The 18,588-nt window shown below is 41.8% G+C and overlaps 1 protein-coding gene across 2 annotated transcripts in view; it reads left to right on the forward strand.

Moving 5' to 3' along the window:
• The window catches only part of rab34a (RAB34, member RAS oncogene family a), a 64,551-nt gene that overhangs the window by 14,483 nt on the left and 31,480 nt on the right, over positions 1-18,588 (forward strand). For both annotated transcript variants that reach the window (XM_063031821.1, XM_063031822.1), the window contains one exon: positions 1,296-1,387. In XM_063031821.1, the coding sequence (XP_062887891.1) occupies positions 1,296-1,387 (92 nt within the window). The remainder of the gene's footprint in view (positions 1-1,295; positions 1,388-18,588) is intronic.

Below are 18,588 nucleotides of genomic sequence, written 5' to 3' on the forward strand. Positions count from 1 at the left end.
GAATAAGCTATGATTGTGCAAAGTAGAAATTACACAATCTATATAATTGTTAACCATGAGTTTCAAGGAGACCCTTGTTTATCATAAATCCTTAATAGCTGTTTGAATTGCATTTTTTAAATTTAATTGAGATGTTTTACTGATACAGCTAGCTATTTCATTTAAAAACTGGGATTGCTGAGCAGATATTAAATGGAGTAGGAATATTGAAACCTAGATCAGGAGAGAGTAGACCACAGATTGGTGCTAGAAGATTCTTATAGAATGGAGGTTGCCACAATAGTGCTACTTGATTTGATGACCAAATTATATGCAAAAGTTGGTGAACAATTATCGAAATGTGTCTGTCAGCAGAAGACACTGAACTATGACTGAGCCAGAACAATGAAATGTAAACCCAGTAAGTTTTCACAGACATGGTGCTTCCAGCACACTTTTTTCATGTAGCAATCTTATGGAAATAATATGTTGACATAAGACAGCATATAGACTGCATCAGCATTATGCGTAGACTGTGGTAATAACCATTTGACTCAACTCATTCATGAATTAGTTGCACTAACTTGAACTCTAGTCAGAAATTTTTTTATATCTCTGTTTATGTAGAATGAATTAAAAAAGGTTGAAATTAGTGATGATGAAGGATTGCTGAGGACAGCATTAAAACCAGGTCTTCAGACGCTGTCACCATGTCTAGACAGGACAACACTTTCAGACACTCACCTTTTTATTGCAAATTGCATTAAAGCTCATTGCATGTGTTTTAAGGTTGCAAAAATATTTCAGAATCCCGCTCCCCCCCCCCAACTTTCTGTGTTTGTGTGGCAGGGGTTGTTAAAATCCGCAAAGTAACAGAAAATAAGTTACGAATGGTGATAACATGAATGTTCTCTCTCAATCTGCACAGCCAGTTATTTTCTAATTTGTATATCGCTCAATGCTTCTTTCCAATTTTATCACTTCTTTCCTGAAGCGAGTGTCTCAGTTAACCATTAAGATGCTTATTCACGTGGCCGCACTTTTTGTAGGAGTGCAGGTGGTTCATGTCAGCTCTTCGGTCAACTGAGGAGGGGATCAGGACCAGCCTAATCCTGTTCTGGTAATGACCTATAGCTGATACTAGATAGTGAACAAGAACAGAAAACCACTGATTGCTTTTGTTGCATTTTTAGTCTGAGGATATTGATCTGTTGCTCCCCACAACTCAACTCCATTCAGTCCAGTTTATTTGAAGGCAACTTTCAAATGTAAATAAGAACACAACTTTACTGTGATTTGTCACTTTGCTATTTCAGTGTTTCACAAAGGAAGCAGCCCTCCACACAAAAGACATATTCAACCCCAAAGTGAAGCGTGCCTGCCACGATGACCGGACAGGAACAGTTGGGTAGGTCCTTTCTAAAAACTTTCAATCAGCTCTCATGAATGGATGTGGCCTATAAACTTCAAAGTAAATGTAATTATATCTCTGAACTTGGTGAGAACAAATCCAATGTTTAGTAAGTTCCTTCTGTGAATATTTTAGCCACTAGCAGACTGCTATAGCGTTGGCTGAATAAAAAAAGTGTATGTGGTGAGATCAAGGAAGTTGCTCTTGAGGTGGTGTGCCCAGTTGATCTCACAAACGTTAGATGAATTAATTCAAAGTTTTATTACTTCCAGATTTTGATCATTTTTTTAAATGTAAAGGACCAAAGCAAGCAATCTAGTCTAGGTGTTCTTACTAAAATCAAAGTCATGTTTGTTGCCGTACACACAAGTAAATATATGTAGAGGTTCAATGAAAAACTTACTTGCAGCAGCAGCACAGGAACATTGCATCATACAAGCAGCAGTCACAGGATAAACATAATTTATACACAACTTTTACAAGCAAGAACACTATTAGGATAAATATAAAGACCATTGTGGTGCAAAGTGGTTGCTATATTGAGGTAGTGATTCGGGTTGTGCAGGTTGGCTCAAGAACCAAATGGTTGAAAGGAAATAACTGTACCTGGTGGTGTGAGACGTCAGGCTTCTGTACTTGCTACCTGATGGTAACTGCGAGAAGATGGCATGGTGCACATCTTTGATTATAGATTTTGTCTTCCTATGGCAACACTTCAGAAATTGCTACAATTGGTGGAGAGGAATTCATGAATGATATATTGGGCTGAGTACAACACTCTTTGTAGCTGCTTGTGTTCCCGTGTATTTAATTTACCTAGTGCCTGGACTCAGGACATCTTATCTGACCTGCAGAGAGGGGCAAAAGATCTAGTTGGGTACCAATATCCATAGGTAGAACTGGGAAAGGGGTTCTGCTGAAGGAATTTGAGGAGCTAAGGACTAAATTAAAAGCAGAAACAAAAAGGTCGTAATCTTTGGATTGCTACCTGAGCCAGGTACAAATTGGCACAAGGTCAATGTGATTAAAGATTTAAATGCATGGCTCAAAAAATGGTGTGTGAGAAAAGGATTTGAATTTGTGGAATATCGGCTGGGGTATTAGGAAAGAGGGAATTGTTCTGATGAATGGGCTGATACTTTTCTCTCTGGATCCCATTCATCTGCCTTCTCTCCATAACCTTTGATGCCCTTACTAATCAAGAACATATCAACTTCTACTTTAAAGATACCCAATGTCTTGACCTTGGCCTCCACAACCATCTACAGTACTGTGTAAAAGTCTTAGGCATGTGTGTGTGTGCCTAAGGATTTTCCACAGGTACTGTATTTGTCAGCGTGGTGTGGAGGGTGAATTTGTAAATCTGGTAGGAGCAAAGGATATTAGGATGGTGAGGGTGGAGAACAATGGGCGGGGTGTAGAAGAGGTGGCAGAGAAGGATTGCCAGGAGTGGGGTAGGGATGGTGGTGTGGGTGCAGACATACCCAGCCCTGAGACACCAGGCAAGCTCATTTGCTTCCTAACAACGAGCTTACTGATCTTTACAGAATGTCTCCTTGGTGCTTCCATCTCTTTCCTCTTTCTCTACCCCCTTCCCACTCTCGGTCCACAACAGAGACCCATATCAGAATCAGGTTTATCATCACTCCTATATGTCATGAAATGTGTTTTATTTTTTCATGGCTGCAGTGCAGAATTAGAATCAGGCTTAATATCACTAGCATATGTCATGAAATTTGTTATGCTGAAGTATATTGCAATACATAATAAAAATTGTAACTACAGTAAGAAGTGTGTGTGTGTGTGTATATATGATATAAAGTTAAATTAAATAAGCAGTGCAAAAAGAGAAAATAATGGTAGGTAGTGTTCTTGGGTTCAATGTCCATTCAGAAATCTGATGGCAGAGGGGAAGAAGCTAACATCAGGAACATTATTTAACCAAATTTTTATGGACTACAAATCAATAAAGAGAAAGAACTTTTAACTTCATCTGCCCATTCACCTCCATTCAAGGCCCCAAGCAGTCCTTCCCGGTGAGGCAACATTTCACCTGCGAATCTGCTAGAGTCACCTATTGTGTCCAGTGGTCCTGAAGTGGCCACCTCTACTTTGGTGAGACCTGTCGTAAATTGGGGGACTGCTTCGCCAAGCTCCTTCACTCCATCTGCCGAAAGCAAACTGCCCGCTGGCCAAACATGTTAATTCCGATTCCCATTCTTGTTCTGGCACGTGGGTCCATGGCTTCCTTGTGCTGAGATGAGGCAACCCTGAGGCGGGAGGAGCAACATCTTATATTCTGTCTCGGTGGCCTCTAATCCGATGGCATGAATATCAATTTCTCCTTCCAGTAAAACATTTTCCCCTCCCCCTCCCCTCTTCTATTCCTCACTCTAGCCTCTTACTTCTCTCATCTGCCTATCACCTCCCCCATGGGTTCCCTCCTCCTTCCCTTTCTCCTATGGTCCACTCTCCTGTCCAATCAAATTCCTTCCTCTCCAGCTCTTTACCTTTCCTACCCACCTGGATTCACCTATCACCTTCCAGCTATCCTCCTTCCCCTCCTCCCAGCCTTTTTATTCTGGCGTCTTCCCCCTTCCTTTCGGCCAAAAATGTTGTCTATTTATTCATTTCCATAGATGCTGCCTGACCTGCCGAGTTGCTCCAGCACTTTGAGTGTGCAACTTTTCACTAATATTTTGAAGAACTTAATATAAAGGATGTGTTAGATTGAAGAATGCATTAGATTATGATCAAAACTGGAACATAATTACCTTTTTAAGTATTATTATTCTGTAACATTTATCTGATGAAACCTTGTCTATCAAACTTTTTTTTCCTCTTAGGCCAGAGAGCTTGCTAAGCAGTAATTATGGCTTAGCATGCTATCAGTAAAGATTCACTAATATGTTATTAAACAAAATGCAGTGTTTTAAGGGATTTTACAGCAAAGTTTGTTTATATGTAATGATTTGTCAGTTGACTCATTTCTCATGAATGAGCAGGGGAAAAAGATGCAAATAGCAGACTTTGTAGGCAAGAGACTGACGACTGGCAGAATTTCGAGGTTTCCACAATGCTATACTTAAAAGTTCCCGTCAGTTTCATAATGTAATGATAGTGACATTACACTATCAAACTGCATTACTGCATCCCTAAAATCTTGCAAATTATTAATGAAGGAAATTGGTTTTGAGAGTAGACTGAACACGAAGGATGCCTCACTTTTTCATTAATAATTCATGGTTTCAGCAGAACAGCTTATTTTTCACAAGTTTTCGGTTACTGGCTCTGAACTGAATACAGAAACGTCATTGTTTTCATAGTCCAGCCCTTTGCCATCGATGTTTTTTCTCATTAAATAATATAGACTGATTTAAAACTCAAGCATTTATTTATGCACTGTTTAATGAAACTTGCACCAAGCCATTATGTGCCACTGTGACACATTTAATTATTGGCTTATCTAGACCAAATCTGTTGCAATTACATTAAACAATTTTTATTTCATGTCAGTCAAATCAGGGACCAAGAAAAGTCTCAGTTTGACAAACATAAAATTCTCAATTTGGCTTTTTTTGGTTTAGAAAGATCAGACAAAGTTTATTCCAAAGTCTGTATCGGCTTTCTTGGCTAACTGGCATTCATTTCCGATCCCAGTTGTTTGAAGAACTTGCTAAACCATTTCAAAGGGCTGTAATACTTGTGTGTGATTGGAGTCACAAGTAGGCAGATGTTAGTGAATTGAGTGTTTTTTTTAAATAATTACATAGCTTCATGGGCAGAGTTTCATTTGAAACCAGATTCTTTTGCTGAAATGAACTTAACACATTGGAATTGAACTGACAGGAGCTGTCTGGTGGCCAAACTTTTAACACTTAGTACAAAGAACAACTGTTTATTAGTATTTCTAGGACTCCAAGATTACTACAAGGAAATGTCCTTTAAGCCACACTGGTGGATTACTGAGGCTCAGACAGATAGGGTATATGGATAAAAAAATGAGGGACAGGATTAGTCTGCACTTAGAAAGGTGGGAATAAATTAAAGATAGTCACCATGGTTTTGTTTAGGAAAACTCCTATCTGACCAATTTAATTTTTTGAAGAGATAACAAAGGGTATTGATGTAACAAGGGTAGTACAATTGATGTAGGCAGCCTAGAATTCAGTAAAGCCATTGAGAAGGCTGCCCTGAAAGTTTAGAGTTCATATGATTCAGGCCTAGTTGGTAAATTTGATCCAAAATTGGCCTGGGAATAGGAGAAAATGGTTGATCGTGGAGTGTTATTAATTGGAAGCTTCTGGTCTTGGATGTCCAAAAGGGATAGCTACCCTGACCTTGAAGGTTATAAACATTTATGATTTGACTGCAAATATGGGAGGTATGATTAACAAGTTTGCAGATAGTCAACAGAAAGAGTTGGTAAAATAGGCAGAGCAATGGCAGATGGAATTTAATCATGATCCGGGAGGAGAAGTTGGCGGCGCGCCTCTGTGTGTGCAGCCCTCCGGTGAAAAATGATATCGTATCTGTTAAGTAGGGGCAGTGGACAATTGTGATTTGATGGAGAATGGACGTGAAAGCACAGAGGAACATCTGGAGAGATTTCTGAAACGCCCGTTCGCTGCTGTCGTTACTGTGTGGTCGGGAATCTTTCGGAGGGTAGGCCTCAAAATCCCCGGCCTTGCCTGCTTTTGGTGACCGAGAAGGAGGTCGAATCACTCAGACAGAGATGGCGCTCAGTACTCGGTGTCAGAGAGCTGATCAGAGCTCGAAGTTTTCGGATGACTCTGAGTCAGATTGTGGTCGGCACGGCAGGGAGAGTTTTTCTTCCTTCTCCCGTCTGCGTGAGATGTGGGACATTTGAGAAACTTTGAACTTTACTGTGCTCATGGACTTCATCATCAAGTTATGATCTTGTTGCACTGTTGTAATTATATGTTATAATTATGTGGTTTTGTCAGTTTTTTCAGTCTTGGTCTGTCCTGTGTTTTGTGATATCACACCGGAGGAAATAATGTATCATTTCTTAATGCATGCATTACTAAATGACAATAAAAGAGGACTATGTGTCTTCATAATCTAATCTAAGTGTGAACAGATATATTGTGGGAGGACTAATAAGGTCCGGTCACAAACGAGTGGCAGAGCCTTACAGACTGTTAAGGAAAATCAGGATCTGGCATACAGTACAAGGAGCTGAGATATAGAGGTTAAGATACAACTGTATAAAACATTGGTTAAGCCACAGCTGGAGTACTGTGTGATGTTCTGGGTTCCACACGATGGGAAGGGTGTGATTACACTGGAGAGGGTGCAGAGGAGATTCACCAGGACGTTGCACAGATGGAGCAGTTCAGGTATGAAGAGAGACTAGATGGGCTAGTTTTTCTTTCCCGAGGAGCAGAGAAGATTGAGGGGGCCCTGGCTGTAGACTATGAACTTATTAGGGTCATAAATAGGGTAAACAGTAGCATAACAGGTGCCTGAAGCTAGTGGGCATAAGTTTAAAGCAAAGTGTAGGAGGTTTAGAGGGAACTTGAATTTCTCTCTTTTGAGGTGTTTTCCTTCACAAATTCAGTGACCAGTGGTGTTTCACAGGGATCTGTTCTGGGACCTGTGCGCTTTTAGGTATTTTTATAAATGACTTGGATGAGAAGGTGAAAGAGTAGATTAATAAGTTTGCAGATGACACAAAGGTCGGTGGTGTTGTAGATAGTGTAGAAGGTTGTCATAGGCTATAATGGGAAACTGACAGGATACAGAGCTGGCTGAGAAGTGGCAGATGGAATTCAACCTGGAAAAGTGTGATGTGATTCACATTGGAAGGGCAAACTTGAAAGTAGAGTACCAAGGTTAATAGCAGAATTCTTAGCACTGTGGAGGAACAGATGGATCTCGGGGTCCATAGATCATCAACTTGCATGGCAACTTTGAGCGGAGTGGTTAAGAAGGTGGATGGTGTGTTGGCCTCCAGTAGTCAAGGGATTGAATTCAGGAGTTGTGAGGTAATCTTAAGAAACGTACTCTGGTAAGACCATACTTGGTATATTGTGTTCAGTTCTGGTCACCTTGTTAGAGAAAGGATGTGGAAGCTTTAAAGAGAGTGCTGAGGAGATTTACCAGGATGCAGCATGGATTAGAGAGCATGCCTTACATGGAAAGGTTGAAATTTTCTCTTTGGAGCGAAGGACAATGGAAGGCAACTTGACAGAGGTGGATAAGATAAGAGGGATAGACAGAGTTGACAGCCAGTGCCTTTTTCCTAGGTTGGCAATGAGTTATATGAGAAGGCATACTCTTAATGCAGGGGTTCCCAACTTTTTTTATCCCATGGACCAATACCATTAAGCAAGGAGTCCGTGATACCAGGTTGGGAACCCCTGTTTTAATGTCATTGGAGGAAGTTGTAGCGGGGATGCCAGAGATGTTTTGTACACAGATAGAGGCAGATACTTTAGGAAAATTTAAACAACTCTTAGATAGGCACATGGATGAAAGAAAAATAGAGGTCTATGTGGAAGGAAAGGATGAAATTAATCTTGGAATAGGTTAAACGGTCAGCACAATATTGTAGGCTGAAGGGCCTGTATTGTGCTGTACTCTTCTATGTTCTGTTGGCAGTTCCCTGCACGAGCCTTCAGAATTCTTGTAATCTAATACTAGGAAGAACTGGCATGTTGGGCAAAGGGCACTCAGCACCTTTGGGTTGTTGCTAGCTAAGTGAGATCTATGTTTTGGGAATTTTGAGAAACTATCATTCTCTGACAGCAATATGAAAAGAAGACCTACAAGCAATTTGTCTTGGCTGCCCTGTGCTGTAGGGAGGATTCCATTAACTCCAGCAGCACATATATATAATCAAGTGCACCTCAATCATATCCTTCATGTCGAGTAGTTCAACATTAGCCAAATAAAATCAGTAAAAGCGGGGGCTGAAAGTCTGAACTGGAAACTGAAATAGTGAAAATACTCAGCTAGTCAGGCAGCATTTGTGGAAAGAAAAAACAGAATTAATGTTTCAGGTCAAAGGTAAAAGATTTGTGGGGAGGGGGTGGAAATGAGGTTTCTGATCGGAAATGTTACTGTTACTGTTTCTCTTTCAACTGATGCAACCCAACCCTGGGGAACATTTCCACCAATGTTCCCTCTTTTTTTTTTACAGCTGCATGGACCAACCATTGCTCTAAGCAGGGAATTTTTGCATGGCCTGAAATCTGCACAGTACTTCAAATGTTTTTTTTTGTAATATGCATACTATGAATATTTAGAATGAAAATTGAAAAATCACATACTTTTGATTTTATTTATTATTTGACGAGTATAATGACATAAAGTACAACAAAGAAAATCCTTTCATGTTTCGGAAACTTTTTCAAGCTGCGTCCAATTCCACTTGCACAGCAAAACCTATGTGTGCGGGAGCATTTCAGTTACTGCACGGCCACAAACCTGCGCAGCTTAGAGGGAACAATAATTTCCACCCTTTTATGCTTTTATTTTAACTTCACTCTACAGTAAGAAAAAATAATGTCTTCTGGTTGTAGCAACTGTGTGGATGGTCAAAGAAAGAAGTTGACCACTGAACCAGCTCTTGTCCTTTGTGGGGGGAAAATCTGATCTGGTTTGTTTTTCCAGTAATTGAGAACTGCCCCCATCAGAGAATGCACTGTTAAGTAGTTACAGTTTCTGAGAGTGAAAGCTATGTAGCCAAACAGTTGTAAAATTGAATGCTTTCATGGTTTTCTAATAATGTCTTAAACAATTCCAAACATGCAGCTTAGAACTCTTAGTACCAGTGATGGGGCAAGTGAAGTTGAGTGAAGGTATCCCATTTGGTTCAAGGGTGGGGTGAAATTTGTTTGCTGAAAGGAGAAATTGATATTCATGCCATTAAGTTGGAGACTACCCAGATAGAACAGAAAGTTTTGCTCCTCCACCCTGAGGGTGACCTCATCTTGACACAAGAGAAGGCCATGGATAGACATGTCAGAATGGGAATGGGAATCAGAATTAAAATGTTTGGCCTCCAGGATGGTGGATGGTGTGGAGGTGCTCAACAAAGCGGTCCCCCAATTTATGACTGGTCTCACCAACGTAAAGGAGGTTACATCAGTGGAGGTGAGGGAGAAGGTGTATGGGCAGGTGTAACACTTCAGCGGCTTGCAGAGATAAGTGCCAAGAGGGGTATTACTGGGTCTCACCAATGTAGAGGAGGCCACATCGGAGCACCAGACATAATAGACAATGCCGGCTGATTCGCATGTCAAGTGTTACCTCCCCTGGGAGGAGTGCCTGGGGCCCTGAATGGAGATGAGGCAGATGTATGGACAGGTGTAGTACTTGGGCCATTTGCAGGGTAAGTGCCAGGAGGGCAATTAGCGGGTTGGTTGTTGTTAGCGTACAGGAGAGAAGAGAGGACCACAGCTTTGTACATTTGCGAAACCTGGGCCCTGTACCACAGGCACATCAAACAGCTGGAGCAGTTTCACATGCGCTCTCTGCGGTCGATCATGAGGTTTTGATGATCATGAGGAATCACCAACCAGGAAGTCCTTGACAGAGCCACAGCACAAGCATTGAGGCAAGGATCCTCCAGGCCCAGCTATGCTGGATTGGCCATATAATCCACATGGGTGAAACAAGAATCCCCAGGCAGCTGCTCTACGGTGAGCTTGAGCATGGCAGTCGCAATCAGGGCCGTCCCAAAAAAAAGATTCAAAGACAATCTGAAATTGTACATCAAATGCGCAGACCTCCAGCCTCGACAACTTGAGTCCGCAGCTGACAGAGCTGCATGGCGCGCCCTGACCAGAAAAGCTGCATCTGAATTTAAGGATGACCGAAATCAGCGCCTTGCAGCAATATGAGCTGTGTATGCACCTGTTCTAACAACCGCCATTCCATGTCCAACCTGCAACTGCATGTGTGCTTCGGCCTTCAGCCTCTGAAGCCACATGCGTATCCATAGATCCCTGCACAATGTTTTAGTCTTCCTCGGACTTCGAGAGACAACCACCTGTTGTTACCGCACAGCCAGATTTTCAAACTCCCTCCTGTATTGTCACCTCCTTTGGAGCACTGATGTTTCTATTCTGAAAGCATGAGTTCTCTAATCAGTGTTGTGTTTGCATCCTGACAGCCTTTGTTACCTGAATCTGACTGTACTCTGAAATCTGTCTGTATGCTGCACTCTGACTGAACTCTACACTCCTGTATCTTCTGACTGAAATCTGGCTGTACTCTACACCCTCCAAATAAAAGCTGACTGTTACTCCACGTTCTCTGACTGAACTCTAGCTACAGTCTACTTGACCTGACTGCAGTCAGAATGTAATCTACACCATGTAGCTGAAACCTGGCTGCATTCCATATTGTCTGACTGAGATCCTGCCTTACCCTTTACACCCTGCAGCTGAAATCTGGCTGATGTGCTGTCCTCCTGACTGAAGTTTAGTTGTGTTTCACCCATCCCCCCACCCCCCCGCATGATCCCAACTGGAAACTTGCCTGTTACCTCGCACCTCTGACTGAAATATATCTTTGGACTGAGAAATAATATTCATTCAGAAGTTACTGAAGTGGATTTTGGAAAAAATGTTTTGACAACATCTGAATTGACAGAAATTTCTGTGAGGCCTGGTGTCTTCATTGGTTTCTGTTTTGGGGTGGGCTGCACCTTCCATATACGTCTGTCAAAGTGAGCTAACTGAAGAGGAATGTAGCAACGTTGGAGGTCCCGGCGCTGCACAGGCAGAAGAGGGGCGGGACTGTGAGGAGAATCTTTTATAACTTCACTGCCTCAGGGTTTTGTGATCCTTGAGTGTGCGTCTCAGCATAAACAGAATCAATTTGATGGAGAAAATTCAGTATCTCTTCCCCTGGGATTTTTAACCCCGGTGATAGCAGCTCCCAACAAACAGTGGTTTGGGTTTGAGATTTTCCTCCCAGTTCTTGAGGATTTTCCACCAGAGATTTGTGAAAGGGACTGGAGTTAAACCAGGAACTGGATAGAGCAGCCCCTGCAGGGAGCCCTGCTAAGCATTCATATGACTCCGATTTAGAGGGGGCAGGGACACCCTCCACTAGAAGTATCCACAACCTCGGGCGAGAAGTGAGTAGTAGTGTCTGTGGGTTTCTTTGGTATTTCTGCGCTCAGACCTAGAGAGAGCTAACAATAGCACATCCTTTCCAGTTCAAAAACTTTCACGGAATGTTTATTATCAAAATATGTATACATTATGCAACCTAGAGATTCATTTCCTAACAGATATCACAAAACAAAGAAACCCCCTAAAACCCATATATTAAAAACAAAGACTGTCAAACACCCAATGTACAGAGAGAGAAAAAAAACAAGCAAATAGCTTAAGTCTGCAAGAGGGTCCCATAGTTCAGCGCAGAGCCGAGTAAACTTGGTGGAGCAGCGATCTGAACCGGCCTGCCCCTCGCCTCAAGCCGCGACACACTGACCTTTTCAATCTGGTCTGGCGCCTAAATTGACATCCAAATGTTAGGTTCATTGCCTCGTTACACTCTGAGGCCTGGATTTCACTGCCTCGACCCCACCTTTAACCGATCTTTGCAATTTGGCACGGCGCTTAGGACTCTGTTCAGACGTCGAGCTCAGCCTAATCAATATGCTCCAGTGCTCGAACCTTGCCACTTCGACTTGGCCTTTGGCATGGTGCTTAAATTGATCAAGCTTCGGGTCGTCCTTGCTCTCAGTAACAGGCCTCTGTTCTCCCATGTCGAATTGCCTTCAAGTCCGAAAGGAAGTTACGGACAATTACTTGCGATGATCATTTACCTGTAAAAGTGTGATTAACAAAGTATTTAGTTGTTTCCCTTGTTTCATTAGCCACCAGTCAGAAGTCGCTGAAGTTCACCAGCGCCGTCTTTAAAACCCTTGAAACCATTTCTTAATAATACTGTTTGCATTGTAAATACACGTTAGTACCTACTGTATGCATTTACGAACATTTTATTCTGTATCTGCATTTTACCATCTATTTTTATACAATTCTTTATTGTTTATAATTGTTGAATGTTCTTATTTTTTTGTCGCATGTTGCGCCTGCACACCACAGCAAATTCCTAATACATGTAAATATATACTTGAATAAAGTTTATCCTTTATTGAGAGCAAATTGCAGAACAGTCTCTGGTATAACAAACACAAGAGATTCTGTAGATGCAAGACATCTTGAGCAACACACACAGTGCTGGAGGAATTCAGGCAACATCTATGGAGGGGAATAATCAGTCAATCCTTCAGACTGAGGCTCTTCTTCAGGACTGGATGGGGGGGGGGGTGAAGAAGCCAGGATAAGAAGGTGGGGTGAGGGGGAGTGGGCATGAAGTAAGAAGCTGGGAGATGATATGTGCAAGAGGTAAAGGCCTGAACAATCTGGTAGGAGAAGATGGTGGACCAGGGGAGAAAGGGAGGGAGGAAAGGCACCAGAGGAAGGTGAATGAAAGAGAAAAGGTGAGAGGGAAAGTGGAATGGTAAAGGAGAGAAGGGGGATAGGGGAGACATTACTGGAAGTTCGGGAAACCAATGTTCATGCCCTCAGGTTGGAGACTATCCACACAGAATATGAGTTGTTGCTCTTCGAACCTGAGTGTGGCCTCATCAGTTTTGTGCCCCATATCTAAGAAAGGAGATGATGGCATTCGAGAGGATCCAAAGGAGGTTTACAAGAATGATCCCAGGAATGAAAGAGTGGATGTATTTGGAGTGTTTGATGTCTCTGGGCCCAAATTCACTGGAGTTTAGAAGAATGAGGAGAGATCTCATTGAAACATACTGAATATTGAAAGGCCTAAAGTGAACATGGAGAGAGTATGTTTCCAACAGTGGGAGAGTCTAGGACTAGAGGGCACAGCGTCAGAATAGATTAGACTATTAGATTATGAGGACACTCAGTCCTCGTTTATTGTCATTTAGAAATGCATGCATGCATTAAGAAATGATACAATGTTCCTCCGGAATGATATCACAAAAAAAACAAGACAAACCAAAGACTAACACTGACAAGACCACATAATTATAACATACAGTTACAGCAGTGCAAAGAAATACCATAATTTGATGAAGAGCAGACCATGGGAACGGTAAAAAAAAAAGTCTCAAAGTTCCGATCGACTCCCGATAGTCCCTGATAGCAGGCAGCAGAAGGGAGAAATTCTCTCTGCCATAAACCTCCAGGCACCGACAACTGTCGATGCATTGGAAGCACCTGATCACAGCTGACTTTGAGTCCGTCCGAAAACTTCGAGCCTCTGACCAGCCCCTCGACACCGAGCACCATCCTCTGCCCCCGACCAAGCAAAACCGAGGATTCGGGGCCTTCCCCTCCAGAGATTCTGGATCACACAGTAACAGCAGCAGCGAAAAAGGCATTTCAGAACTTTCTCCAGATGTTCCTCCGTTCTCTCATGTCTGTCTCCATCAAATCAGGATTGTGCACGGCACCCTACTTGACAGATTACAGATATCATTCACCGGAGTGGCTGCTATGCGCTGCGTCGCGCCGCCATCTTCTCCTCCTCCTCAGGACATCCATTTAGAACAGATGAAGGGAAATTTCTTTTGAGGGTGATGAATCTGTGGAATCCATTTCCACAGATGGCTTTGGAGGCCAAGTCATTGGGTATATTTAAAACAGAGTTTGATAGGTTCTTGATTAGTTAAGGCATCAAAGATTACTGGGGGAAGGCTGGAAAATAAATCAGTCATGTTTGAATGGCAGAGGAAACCTGATGGGCTGAATGGCCTAATTCTGCTCATTAGCTTTATGATGAAAAGGGAACAAAATAGTCATTTATTCTGTCTGCATGTTTATACCTGCTCATGTTCCATTGGTGGGGGATGGGTCCTAACAACAATTTAAGAATTTTAACATTCTTTAAATATCGATCATTGTTCAGTCGGCTTGTTCTGGAGAAAACTAATACTTTAGACATTGTTGCCATGTACTTGGCCGATTACACGATTGGGCACAGGCTGTGAGCATTCTGGGGCCGAGCATGAGTATTTGCTGACAATTCACTCTCCTCTAGGGCCACTCCTATTAAAGCCTCAAAAAGCAAAAATCACTGCTTGTGCTGAAAATCCACACATAAAAACTGAAAAATGTTAGAAGCCCTCAGCAGGTAAGGGAGCATTTGGGCAGAGAGAAGAAGAATTAATATTTCAGGTCACTGACCTTGCATCAAATCTGAAACATCAACTCAGATTCTTGTTCCGCAAGTTTTGCCTGAGCTACACAAAAGACTTTTTGTTGAAGTCAAAGGTCTCAGTTATGCTGGTGGATATGTTTACCAATTAAAAAAAATAAAAAGAAAAAAAAATGAGAGAAACAAAGGAAATTAAAAATAATTAAAAAAAATAAAAATAGCCTTACCCCATATCCTGTGAAGTATATCACAGCAGAACCAATTAGATTGATAAAGTGAAAGACTGTTGCTAAGGGTAGAGTGTAGTTGGAAAGAAGAACTAGGATACAAAGAAGGAAAGGAACTGTTAGACTCCAATAAAGCAGGGTGATCATCATTTCACAAGAAAGGATAAAGTGCAATGTGTAAGAAAGTCTGCAGATGCTGGAAATCCAAAGCAACACACACTGACTGCTGGAGGAACTCAGCAGGTCGGGCAGTATCTATGGAAATGAGTAAACAGTCAAGCTTTCGAGCTGAGACCCTTCATCAGGACTCAGTGATTTCTGAAACTGTTAATGAAATGTGGGAAGGGAGTATTTGTGTTGCCACAGTTTCTTGGTGAAGGTTTCTGGCTCCCTGTGGATCAGGCTTCAGGAATGCTTCAGCTGGAACTGGTTAGACCGAGTGACTGTAGTACAGAGTCAATGGCCTCCCTAGGGTGGGTGATTAGTAGCTCATATAGGCTCCTATTGTTGCCTTCCATCCTCTCCCACTGCCATGCTGCTGGCTTTGGAGCCTAACCTTCTAAAATGCCGTTTGCTTATGGCCATTTTCCAAGGTCTGGAACTGGATGATTTTAATAGAGACACGAGAGTGCAGATGGTGGATTCTGGAGCAACAATCAGTGGGTCAAGCAGCATCCTGATGCATGGTTTTAACCTGAGATGTGGACAATTCCTTGCAACCCCTTCCACTAACAGATTTTGCTCAACCCACTGTGTTCCTCCAGCAGCTGGATCTTTCTAAACTGAGCCTGAGTCAAGCAAACAGGGAAAGTGGTCTTTTAATTATCAGGATATCCTTTCTAAAGCATCATTGAGCAGATGATGAAAATTCCCTCTGAGATTGTTCTGTTCCCTCAATAATAGGTTCATTTATTTATTATTATCAAAGTATATAACTCTGAAATTATTCTTCTCCAAATAGCCACGAAACCAAGAAAGAAAAGAACAGCAGCACAATCATCGACCCCCCCCCACCAATCCCTCCTCCCCACACAAAAAAAAGAAACTAAAACAGAACAGGCACATCAACCCCCAAATCCCACTCTCATGTACACAAAAAAAACGTGAGAGATCGGGCGAACAACGTAATAATAGCATCGTGATGACATCAAACATTTTCCTGGTTACAGACATTAAGCTAACTGGCCTATAGTTACCTCTATTTTGCCTATATCCTTTTTTTTAAATAGTAGCATAACATTTGCTGTCTTCCAGTCCACTGGGACCTGCCCTGAGTCCAGAGAATTTTGGTAAATATCACAAATGTCTCCACTAAAATTTCTGCCATTCCTTTCAGTGCTCTGGGATGCATCTCATCAGGACCAGGGGACTTGTCTACCATTAGGCCTACCACTTTAATGACAGTGATTGTACTGAGGTCCTCACCTCCAACTGCATCCATAACATCTCTTTTTTGTGTGTTAGATATAACCTCTACTGAGAAGACTGACACAAAATTATCATTCACTTTGGTTTTTTTTATTGCATTGGCAGTAGCTAAGAAGGCTATAGCAGTTACTTGGAAATCCGATTCGTATTTAAGTACGAGTCGTTGGAACAATGAAATGGCTAGTTCTATTCCACTCGAAAAAATTACTTATAATTTAAGAGATAAATATGAAACATTTTTGAATATCTGGCACCCTTATTTACAAAAGATAGGATGGCATATTTAGTTGCTCCGATGATAAAGACCTTGGTCCCTTGGGGAAAGTAATAAATAAATATACTAAATTTATTTTGAATCCCATGGAGCATGTGGAAACCTTCCAATGTCCAGGCAGTTTTTCTTTTTTTCTTCTTCTTTCCTCCTTTCTTCTTTTTTAGGTAGGAGTATATATCGGGGGGAAGAGTTAAGGGGAGGGGGGAGGGTAGACATTACCTTTTCAGGTATTCATTTTGAAAACTTATATTTAAAAACATTATCATCCGTAATTTCCACGTTACCCACTACTAATTCCCCCCTCCTCATCTTCCAGGGGGCTTGTGTTCTCTTTCGCCAGCCTTTTCCAGTTTATATAATTATAAACATTTTTATTATATCCTATGTGCAAGTTAAAGTCCCCCTTGACAACTGGAGTTCCATTCTTACATGCGTCAGGTAATTCTTGGTCTATTGCCTGTGCCACTGTAAGGTTATTATTTGGTGGCCCATAGGCAACTACTACTGATGATTTTTTCCCCCTTTACTATTCCTAATCTCTAGTCTCAACATACTGCTCCTTAGATCTTATATTGTCTCTCACTATCACCCTGATCTTATCCTGAATTAAGAACACTACCTTATCTCCTTTACCTTCCTACCTATTCTTCCATGTTACCTAAGACCTTTAGATATTTAATTTCCAATTGTCTCCACCCTGCACCCACATTTCTGTAATTAGATTAGATTAGATTAGATTAGATTATGAGAACACTCAGTCCTCTTTTTATTGTCATTTAGAAATGCATACATGCATTAAGAAATGATACAATGTTTCTCCGGAGTGATATCACAGAAAACAGGATAAACCAAAGACTAGCACTGACAGGACTATATAATTATAACATATAGTTACAGCAGTGCAAAGCAATACCATAATTTGATGAAGAACAAACCATGGGCACGGTAAATAAAGTCTCAAAAGTCCCCGAGTCGATCAACTCCCGAGTCCCCGATAGCAGGTGGCAAAAGGGAGAAACTCCCTGCCATAAACCTCCAGGCACCGCCAACTTGCCAATACCTTGGAAGCAGCCGACCACAGCCGACACTGAGTCCATCCGTCCGAAAACTTTGAGCTATATCAGACCCCTTTGTACTGATTTGTGCCACAAGTTCACTGACCATGTTTTGAAAATTATGGCATTCAGATAGTGCCCTTACGCTCATTAAACTTTTAGAATCTAGTAATTTTTGTGCTCTTTCTAACTTTTACTTAGCTTTCTGCATTTCTTCCCTGTCTTTTTGCCTGGATTCCCATACCCCTGTCGTGTTCCCTTCCCTAAAGCACTACAAACAGTTGCCCTCGGACATTGATCCCAGCCTTGCCCAACGGTAATCATCCAGTTTATACTGGTCCCATTTCCCTCAGAAATACTAGTTACAGTGGAACATTGACTGGATGCAGAGTTGGCTGAGAAGTGGCAGATGCAGTTCAACCCAGAAAAGTGAGAAGTGATTCACTTTTGAAGGTTGAATTGAAGGTAGAATGCAGGATTAATAGCAGGATTCTTAGCAGTGTGGAGAAACAGAGAGATCTTGAGGTCAATGTCCACAGATTTCTCAAAGTTGTCTTGCAAATTGATAGGGTGGTTAAAGTGTGCGGTGCGTTTGCCTTCATTAGTCAGGGGATTGAGTACAAGAGCTGCGAGGTAAAGTTGCAGATTTATAAAACTCTGGTTAGACCACACGTAATATTTTTGTTCTAGGAAGGATAAGGAAGCTTCAGAGAGGGTACAGAGGAGATTTAGTAGGATGCTGTCTGGATTTAAAAGCATGCTTTATGAGGATAGGTTGAGCAAGTTTGGGCTTTTCTCTCTGGAGAGGAGGAGGATGAGAAGTGACTTGATAGAGGTGTACAAGATGATAAATGGCATAGATCAAGTTGATAGCCAGTGACTTTGCCCCAGGGCAGAAATGGCTAATGAAAGAAGGCATAATTTTAAGGTGATTGGAAGAAAGTATAAGGGGATGCCAGAGCTAAGTTTTTTTTACAGAGTGGTGAATGCGTGGTGAGGGGTGGTGGTAAAGGCAGAAACATTAGGGGA

This window comes from Mobula hypostoma, chromosome 23, assembly GCF_963921235.1.
Source record: "Mobula hypostoma chromosome 23, sMobHyp1.1, whole genome shotgun sequence".
NCBI lineage: Eukaryota > Metazoa > Chordata > Chondrichthyes > Myliobatiformes > Myliobatidae > Mobula > Mobula hypostoma.